General features: G+C 35.9%; 1 protein-coding gene across 1 annotated transcript; it reads left to right on the top strand.

Annotated features, from left to right (window-relative positions):
* Positions 1-3,217: 3,217 nt before the first annotated feature.
* Positions 3,218-5,045, top strand: LOC110620158 (IRK-interacting protein). The gene is made up of 2 exons (XM_021763778.2): positions 3,218-3,390; positions 3,487-5,045. The coding sequence occupies exons 1-2, from the start codon at positions 3,295-3,297 to the stop codon at positions 4,837-4,839; spliced, it is 1,449 nt and encodes a 482-aa protein (XP_021619470.1). The 5' UTR covers positions 3,218-3,294; the 3' UTR covers positions 4,840-5,045.
* The last annotated feature ends 5,681 nt before the right edge of the window (positions 5,046-10,726 follow it).

Here is a 10,726-nt window from a genome sequence, read left to right as displayed (position 1 = left end):
TTTTTAATATTTACTTCTCATTAAAACAATCCTCATTTATTGATATTGAATCCAACCACTACCCAACTAATCTTATTTGGTGAACTCTCAAATTTCAACATGTACAATGCCATCCATATTTGATAAAAATTCATATCTAAAATGATTTAACGAACAAATTCAGTAATACTAAAATTGTCATTAAAACTAATGTGATTTTAAATTTAAGTTAAAAAAAAAAAACAATTTCACAGAAAAATTTCCCCGCATTTCAAAAAAAGAATTTAAAATACATAAGATTCTAAATTTAGTTTTGCACGTGGTGACTGCGGAATCAAATTGATCGGATTTGCAGAGAGATCAAGCTGCCTAACTCCATTTTTCTTTGGCTAAGTTTGAAATCCTCTTGATGGTTTAAGGCCGTCTTAAGTTTGGAAGGAAAAGGAAAAAGAAAAAAAAAAATCTGAGAAGCAACAGTTTTCAATTATGTTTGTATAATATATAAAGTATAAAGATGAAAGTCAAATTATGTATCTGAGCTAATCTAAAACAAGGATGACATAAATTGGCATGACCGTGGCAATAGCTTTAATTTAGAATATTTTCCACTCTTGGCAATAATAATTATTCCTTTCACCACGACAGCTTGCTTCTGATCTTGTCTTTAATGGTTTCAAATGTCTGTTTTCATTTGAAAATTAAGAATTGGATATATTCTTTTGGATAATACATGAAATTTCAACTGGAGCAAAAAAAAAAAAGAAAAGCTTGAATGTAACCAGAGAGCGTGCGTGCAACAAGACATGATCACCATGATTACCTGCTCTGAATCTGAACCATGGTTTCCTGTTCCCAATTCCAAGCTTGGTGGCCATGGTTTTGTCAGGACTTAGCCTTTGCCTATATGGATCTCTTCTCTTCTCAAAGGGCACTAGCCCATGCAAGTAGGCTGGGCCTAGCAGCTACGGCCGCACGTGATCCCAAAAATTGGTGATATTTCACACAGGTCAGCGGCTAAGAGGACCACGGCGAGTCAGCGATCACAATCTCAGGACTCAGCCTGCACTATTGTCTCATTTATTAACTTCACATGCAAAGCAAAAGCCCATCTCTCAATTCTGCAAGTTTTCTTGGTTTGTGGCATTGCATCCACCGCACGAACTTTTCTATCTATGGGAATTAATGTGCGTAGTTGAAGATTTTATGTTAGCATTAAATGTGACAGCTTCTCTACATAGAAATGTATTTAATGTGACTCTGCTGGATTTCACTAACCACATAACCATCGCCAGCCATTGCTTGATTTATGTGGAGAATTTGAAGCGTTGAGTTGAGTCGCATATTTATAAAGCTAATAATCTAATTAAAAAAAAAAAAAACTGGAAAGAATGGAGAAGCTTGATCCATTCTACATTACGGGATCAACTTGGTCGATCAAGTTTTTCCTTTTCATATATATTTTGTCAATACATTTAGCACAGTCAATATTATCTTAATATTCCTTACATTTCTCTGGAAAATTCGCTAGCTGATGAAGAAGTGAATGAATATGAACTCATTTACTTATAGATTATGAATTGAACGCTCGTCCATCCCCTTTTCTTCTGTTCACATTCTTCGTCTTTCTTTTTTTGCATTAGTAACGGATATTATTGACTGCACTGTTCGGTCATCTTTGCTTGCAATACGTTATGGTGTGGGTTCTTGAAATAATGATGAACATTTTCTATGGTTAATTAATACTAGATACCTTCAAAATGTGGAAACTCTACATTGAGGTTGTTGAATAATTATTCTTTGGATATTTTGATTAATTTTTATTCGCAGTTACTGTATGTTTATTTCATTGTAGTTAATAAACTTAATTTTACTTCATAAAATCACTTAATTTCTTATTTTAATTTCAAACTATCCTCAAAATTCGGTAAATCTCTATTTAAAAAAAAAAAAATCTTTGCTATATATGATTATAAAGACCTCCATTCCATTTCAAAAAAAAGACCTATAAATATCTCCCTCACCTGCATAGCAAAAATTTTAATTTTTTAAATTTAATTCACGTAGACATCTAACCGAAAATTTATAGAATTTTAATTAAAGTTAGTATTTGAAATTTAAATAAAAAGCTGAGTTAATATGGTCACAGTCTGGTATGGATGGTAAATAGATTTGAAATTAGAATGGTCAAATTTGGAATCGGATCGATTAATCGATTTTGGTTTCTGAATTGGATTGAAACTTTAAATTAGAAGGATTAGTTTTCCTCCTGAATCAAAACTGAAATTAGATTGAAATTGATAAGTTAAAATCGATGATCCGATTTAATTTTTTATTTCTTAAATAAATTATTTTAAAAAATTATATCACTTAAAATTAATGTGTAAGTTAAATTATCAAATAATTAAGTTAGAATTTATTTTTAACTTTATAAAAAAATATTATTTACATTTAAATGTAATATTATTTTATTTTTATATTATATATATTATTTTATTTTTTATATTATGTAAATGAATACATTTTATAATTTATTTATTTAATAAAATATAGATTCTTATATTTATTTTTTTATATTTTATTTAAATTTTTTATCTTTAAATTTTATTTCAAATCAAAATCAATGTTTATAATTTGAATTTAATTGAAATTGAAATGGTAAAAAATTGAAACCATAACCACTTTAAAATTAAATTAAAATTATTAAAAAATTCAAATCGTTTTAAATCATTTTAAATTAGACTGATTTCAGTTTAATTTAAAAAATAAATTAAATTAATTTTGAATTAAAATCAGACCAGTAAATTGAGTGATTTTTTATAAATTAAAATTAATTTTAGTAACCACAATGAAATAAATGGTAAAATAATTTAATGAGAATTAGATAAAAATTATCTGGATATTTTAGATTGTTTGTTGATGATTTGCTGCTTTAATTGCTTGAAGTTCTTGTTAATTGTGATTCGGAAATCTAAATAATTTTATATTAGTGACCCTTAAAAAAAAGGTGTCAAGAAAATCTGAACAGTTGATATACTGTTAATTTTCAGAAACACAGCAGCAGGGAGCAGTAGTACTTAAATGTCTACCTGTGATTCACCAACATGATTACAAGACGACGAAACAGCAACCTAAGAAAGTGAAAGAAAACGAAAAGAGATTGAAACGCAGATGACAATACTGCACCATAAGATAATATTATAATAATTAATAAAAATCTGCTTCTGATATATAGTTGCATAGAATATGTGTCATTTACGTAGTTCAAATAAAAAGACTAATGCCCCACTCCAAAAATGAGATCAATAACAAATAGGAATGGCTCCTTCGTCCTCTTCTTCTCCTTCCTCTTCTATGTCCCCTATCTCCTCTCCTGCTCCACTGCCCCCTCATCTGTCCCCTCGTTTCACTGCTGTAAGTACCCACCTGTTTGTTTCCTGAGAAAAGAATTATGGAAGGGGAAAGAAAAGTTTAGAATTTTCATCTTTTTTTATTATTTGCTTTTGGCAGATTCAGGAATGCGAAATAGAAGAATATGAAGATGCATGCAGTGAAGAGAGAAGCCGAGGGAAGGCGACATCAGTGACTACAGCTACTGATTGTGTGGATAAGAGAGAGACTCCAAAGCACCTGCCAACGCCTCTTCATGACAAAAACGGCAAGCCCAACTCCAAGAAACGGCAGGAATCTAGTGAAAGCTGTGGAGAAGATGGTTCCGTTTCTTGTAACAATTGCCGTCCACACTCGCGAGAGAAGATCTCTGTGGTTTCTTTGGACAACAATGGATCAAACAAGCACTCATCTTTTACTGCAAGTCCTAATGGACTCTTCAAGTCTATCTTCTCTTCGTTCACAAGAAGAAGTCCAAAATCTATAGATTCATCACCGGCAAGAGAGGAACAATGGAGGATTGCTGTGGCCGAGCTCTCTCATAAGCTAATTCAAGCAAGAAAAAGGAGAGATGAAGCACTTCTTGAAGCTTCAAGGCTCAAGCATTCAATGTCTGAACTCGAAAAGAAGCTTAACAAGCTTGAAGTTTATTGCCATAATTTAAAGACGGGGCTTGACGAGTGTGCCATCAACTCACCATATCGAGCTGGGAAAGGTTTCAGAATCCATCATCATCATCAAAACAGTGTCGTAGAGCAATTCTTGGTTTCAGTTTCTGAAGCTAGATCCTCAGTTAGGCTTTTGAGCAGATCACTCACCAAGCAACTCAGGCACATGGGACTTGGAGCCAGAGTTTATGAAAGAATATCTGTGCTGTTCCAACCATACGATATAAAGATTTCATTCTCCAATAATTCAAAAAGTGTGCTCTTTTACCTTGAAGCCTTGCTGAACAAAGCTTTCTTTGAAGATTTTGAATCTGTTGGGTTCCAAAAGAGTTCTACAAACCAAATATTGAACCCAATTGATAGATGTGAAGCAAACTATGCATCTTTCAATGTATTGAATGAGTTGACATGGGAGGAAGTGTTGAATAAGGGGACAAGGCATTTCAGCGAAGAGTTCAGCAAGTTCTGTGACAGGAAAATGAATGAGATTGTTGCTATGTTGGGGTGGAACAGAGCCTGGCCTGAGCCACTGTTGCAGGCATTCTTTGGTGCTTCTAAAAGTGTGTGGCTGGTGCACCTCTTGGCCAACTCAGTGCACCCTGGTTTGCAAATCTTTAGGGTGGATAAGTGGGTGAGGTTCGATTCGGTTTACATGGAAGATATGGGAGGAGACAGAGCTGAGAAGCTGGTGCCAACCATGGTTCGGATCATGGTTGCACCTGGGTTTTATGTCTATGGCAACATGGTCAAGTGCAAGGTACTTTGCAGGTACAACAACAATAATAGCAATAACATTACTCCTTAGAGTCTAGTTTTTCCAAATCTGAAATATTTTTATTACTTCGTAACACCATTGCTGTTATTGTTATATGGAATTTTCAATTAAGCAATCTGATCAGAGATCTATTGAACTGGGGATTTCAGGGTCAGAGTAAAAAATGGGCAATTTCTGATGATTTTGTTTTATTCTTTGTTTGGTCAATTTTAATTGTCATCCTTACTTTCGTTGCTTCTTGGGAATTGAATTCCATATAACAGAGAGAGTTGCCTAAGGGTCCTAATACCCAACTCAGTGGACTTGAATTATGAGGAGAAAGGACTAAAAAAGAAGACCCATGTGGAAGGGAATGATGTCTTGTGACCATTTTTTTGGATTTTCTACATGAGTTTTTATACCAAGTTGTGGAAGCCCTTCGCTGTGTGGGCACTCTGCCAACGCATATTCTGAAATGTCCAGCTCATTCATTATTTGTCAATATGGATTAAGCAAAACTTTGAAATCTCTAGAGTGAAATTTAACTCAAGTAAATTGGTATTATTAATTTATTGGCACTGGAATCGTCTACAATACTGTGAAAACAGAAGATAAATTTGAAAGTTCTGGTTTGGACAAGTCTTATGCTTTGTTAAATTATGTGGTTGAAGTAGGATCATGTCTTCGTAACGTCTGTCATTTGGTTGAGATTTGAGAGGCAGTTGATGCTTATTTGTTACAAGTGCAAGGGATCCAGAATTGCTGATGATTATGCTGAAGCAAAGAAAATCCCAAACCTCGCTAGGAATTAGAGTTAAACAGCCCAAAAGGTGTTTTCATCTTATAAGCTCCGGATGTATTCTCAATTTTCAGGGGATTTTGTAAAGGAAATTAGTTAGTCAATTTTGTATCTTAACTAACCGGTTAGAATAGCTCTACATCTAAGTAAATGCCAGCACATACTCCTTCAATTCTTGGACTGTGGCTAGCTCAGGTTTTCTTTTGTATATATGTACATCAACAGTAACGATTTAAGATATACAAAAAAATGGATTGAGGTCGCACCTGTTTATGCACCTCCACCAACTAAATTCTTAATTTATTTTTATTTTGCTGGATTCTTCAATCCTTTTCATGGTATCAGAGCCTGGTTAAGGTTTATTCTCTAATCTCTGCATTCTATACCTTTGTTGTTTGAGATTAGCCAATAGATAACAATGATGACTCCTGAGGATTTAGCGAAGATCATCGCTGCTATAAACACAAAGAATAGCGAAAATGATCTGTATCATGTTAACAATTCCGACGCTCCTGGATTCAGTCTCGTGAACACTCCTTTGAGAGGGCCCAATTATCTCTCTTGGAGTTGGTCGGTTCAAATAGCTCTCAGAGCTAAGAAGAAATTGGGATTTATTAATGGAAAAATTAAAGCTCCGGCACTTGATTCAGATGATTATGAGAAGTGGTTAACGGCAGATAGCATGGTTGTATCATGGTTGCTAAATGCCATGTCTAAGGATATTTCTAACGCTTTTGTATTATGCAAAAACGCAAAGATACTTTGGGACGAGTTAAAGCACAGTTATGGCGAGAGCAATGGGCCAATGATTTACCAGATAGAACGAGATATAGCCGGGTACAAGCAAGGTAGTAATTCTGTGACAGAATACTACACAAGTTTGAAGAAGAAGTGGGATGAGCTATTGTGTTTAGCTCCACTGCCTGTTTGTTGTGAAACTGGTACCGCAATTACAGATTATGACAACAATAGGAGATTGATGCAATTTTTGATGGGATTAGGAGATGAGTATGACAACGTGAAGAATCAAATTCTTTTGCAAGATCCTTTACCGTCAATTAATAAAGCATACTCCATGATCATGAGTGTGGAGAAACAAAGAGAAGTGCAAATTGACAGCACATCTTCCTCTGAGACTGCTGCAGTAATGCTCGCTAGAAGAAATTTTTCTGGAAACAGAAGCAACACGGGAACTGGAAATAACAGGGCTTCCTTTTCATCTCGAAAAGAGGACAAGAAGAAGCAATATTGTACCAATTGCAAAGGTGCAGGACACATAGTGGACGATTGTTTCAGTCTCCACGGATATCCAGATTGGTTCATTGAATTACAGAAGAAAAGAGGGGTGGACGTCAGAAAGTATCTCAGAGCTAATAATGTTACTCGTGTTGCAACTGATGAGACACCATTACAGCAGTCAGGACTGCAGCAGAAAGGAACTGATGGTCTCGATAAAGGGATGACAGATTTCTTGCAACAAGAATTTCAAAAATTCCTCAACTCCAGAAGTGGCAGTAATGATCAAGATGATGGAGATGTCAGACACGTGAATTTTGCAGATACTTTACTCAATTCAGTTTTTACCAGTATTAATTTTAATTGCAAGGATAATTGGATAGTCGATTCGGGCGCAACTCATATCACACCCCACCTCAATTTTTATGATCAAGTTGTTAAATTACATCCATCAAAGACTATCCGACTGCCAGACAATTCAACCAGATTAGTAACACACATTGGAAATATTAAATTGAACTCCAGAGTTATTTTATACAATGTTCTATATGTTCCTTCGTTCAGTTGCAATTTATTGTCAGTTAGCTTGCTTGCTCGGACTTGTGGTTTATCTGCGCACTTATTCCCCGAATATTGTTTATTCCAGGATTTACAGACTAGAGAAGTATTGGCCAAAGGAACTGTGTTTGAAGATCTTTATTATTTGACAGCAGATTCATTTAATAAACAGAGCAATTGCAATTCTGTTAGCCATTGTTCTGAGCATAATAACCATCTAGCTATGCTTTGGCATGCTAGATTAGGACATGTTTCTTTTAAAAGGTTGAAACATATAGATGGAGTTGCTAAATGTGATTATGCTGAGTTAATGTGTCCTATTTGTCCTGTTGCTAAGCAAACAATGCTGTCTTTTCCTACAAGTATGATTTCCGGTGAGAATATATTTGATATTATTCATGTTGATTTATGGGGTCCGTATAAATTGAAGTCTATTACAAATGCGATCTACATGTTAACAATAGTTGATGATTATAGTCGTTTTTGTTGGACTTATATGCTGAAAACTAAAGATCAGGTGTTGCTTGCATTGAAATCTTTTTTCCATTATGTGTTTACACATTTTGCTAAACGGATAAAGAACATTCGCACCGACAATGGTACTGAATTTGTTAATGCTGTATGTAGTACTTTCTTGCAAGACCAAGGCACTTTACATCAACGAACCTGTGTTTACACTCCACAACAAAACGGAGTTGTAGAACGGAAACACCGAACTCTTTTAAACATCGCCCGCACACTACTTTTCCAATCCAAATTACCTGCCATTTTCTGGTCTGAATTATTGTTAGCAGCCACCCATATTACCAATCGGTTGCCTTCCGAAAACTTACAGTGGCAAACTCCTTATGAAAGGTTACATGGTAAACAGGTTGATTATACTTATTTTCGGACAATTGGTTGTCTCTGTTATGCTACCAACACCAAACCACACAAACACAAATTTGATCCCCGGCCTTTCCCATGTGTTTTATTGGGTTATGCTCAAAACCAAAAATCTTATAAACTCTACTGTTTGACTACTAAAGTCATTATTGTTTCACGAGATGTTATGTTTCAAGAAACTCTTTTTCCTTTTCATTATACCAAACCAGAGGATGTTACAGCTTTTGTTTTACCCACTTGTCTATTTGATACCAATTATACGCCCCACCAACAGCAATCTTCTATTACTCCTGCTTCATCACCAAACACCGACCCACCACTTGAACCCGCACCGCTACCTGAAACTAATTCCGTGCCTTTGGGTCTTGATAATGCTCTTCCTGACTGCTCTTCTTTTGATGCTGCTAATACTGTGGGAACTGAAACTGATTTGGCTATGGGAACTGAAACTGATTTGGTTGTGGTACCTGCATCTCCACAACCGGTTCGTCGAAGTACACGACTGAGGAAAACTCCTGCCTGGTTGACTGATTATATTACCAATAATACATCAGATTCCAACATTCATTTTTCCTCCTCTCATATGTTTTTTATTGCCCAGCTATCTAAAATCAAAGAACCTTGCAATTATAATTATGCTAAAACTGATATGAATTGGGTAAATGCTATGCAAAAAGAATTGGATGCTTTAGAACAAAATCATACATGGATTTTAACTGCTTTGCCTCCTAACGTTAAACCTGTTGGGTGTAAGTGGGTGTACAGGATTAAATATAATGCAGATGGGAGCATAGACAGATATAAAGCAAGGCTCGTCGCCAAGGGGTACAACCAGTTGCTTGGTCTCGATTACAATCAGACTTTCTCTCCTGTTGCCAAGTTAGTAACAGTAAGAATTTTCTTAACTGTGGCAGCCGCATATTCTTGGCCAGTGAAGCAACTTGATATCAATAATGCTTATTTGCACGGGTCCATTGATGAAGATATCTACATGCAAGTTCCTCCTGGTTATGACAAAGCGGAGAAGGGCCAAGTTTGCAAATTGCAGCGATCACTTTATGGGTTGAAGCAAGCCGGCAGGCAATGGAATAAAGAATTGACAGTCAGTTTGATGACACAAGGTTTCACAATCTTCTTTCGATCATTGCTTGTTTACTAAGGGTCATGGAGGTTCTTTTATTGCTATCTTAGTTTATGTTGATGATTGTTTGATTACTAGTCCTTCGGCCACCTTAATTACTGATTTGCGGCATTTTTTGGATAAGAAATTCACTATTAAAGATCTCGGCGATGTTCAATATTTTTTGGGTATCGAGGTGGCACGTTCGGCATCAGGAATGTTGTTAACACAACATAAATTCATTACTGATATTATTCAGGATACAGGTTTGCAGGATGCCCGAATTACAGCTAGTCCGTATATTCAAGGCATTAAATTGAGTAAAGATATGGGACAGCCATTGCCAGATGCTGAGATTTACCGGAGACTCATTGGTCGGTTGCTTTATTTATCCATGACCAGGCCCGATATTAGTTATGCGGTTCAGCAACTTAGCCAATATATGCAGGTTCCACATACTATGCATCTAAAAGCTGCTCTCACCGTGGTGAAATATTTGAAGGGAACTAGTTACATGGGATTATTTTTACCAGCAACAAATGATTTGAAACTCCGAGCCTTTTGTGATGCTGACTGGGCATCTTGTGTTGATTCTCGTCGATCCGTTACCGGGTATTGTATTTTCTTAGGTACTTCATTGGTTTCCTGGAAGACTAAGAAATAGAATACGGTGAGTCGGTCTTCTGCTGAGTCGGAATATCGCGCCATGGCATCTACTGTGTGTGAGCTTCGGTGGTTATCTTCTCTTTTGACTGATTTTCATATTACTATTGTTCAACCGATACCGTTACATTGTGATAATAAGGCAGCCATACATATTGCTGCTAACCCAGTCTTTCATGAGAGGACAAACCACATTGACATTGATTGTCATGTGGTTCGTACTCAGCTACAAGCAGGTTTCATTACCACTCCGTATCTTCCATCCTCCTTGCAGCTTGCCGACATGTTTACGAAACCTTTACCTTCTCATTCTTATTCTACATTTGTGTCCAAGCTTGGGTTGGTTGATTTCTCCCCAACACCAGCTTGAAGGGGGGTGTAAAGGAAATCAGTTAGTCAATTTTGTATCTTAACTAATCCGTTAGAATAGCTCTACATCTAACTAAATGCCAGCACACACTCCTTCAATTCTTGGACTGTGGCTAGCTCAGGTTTTCTTTTGTATATATGTACATCAACAGTAACGATTTAAGATATACAAAAAAATGGATTGAGGTCGCACCTGTTTATGACCTCCACCAACTAAATTCTTAATTTATTTTTATTTTGCTGAATTCTTCAATCCTTTTCAGATTTGAACTGCCGGGTCGGCGGCAACTATCTTGTTGATTGGGCTC

This window comes from Manihot esculenta, chromosome 1 (assembly GCF_001659605.2).
Source record: "Manihot esculenta cultivar AM560-2 chromosome 1, M.esculenta_v8, whole genome shotgun sequence".
In the NCBI taxonomy this organism is placed as follows: Eukaryota; Viridiplantae; Streptophyta; class Magnoliopsida; order Malpighiales; family Euphorbiaceae; genus Manihot; species Manihot esculenta.
The sequence above is the reverse complement of the archived record's forward strand: the minus strand, read 5'-3'. Positions and strand labels throughout refer to the sequence as shown.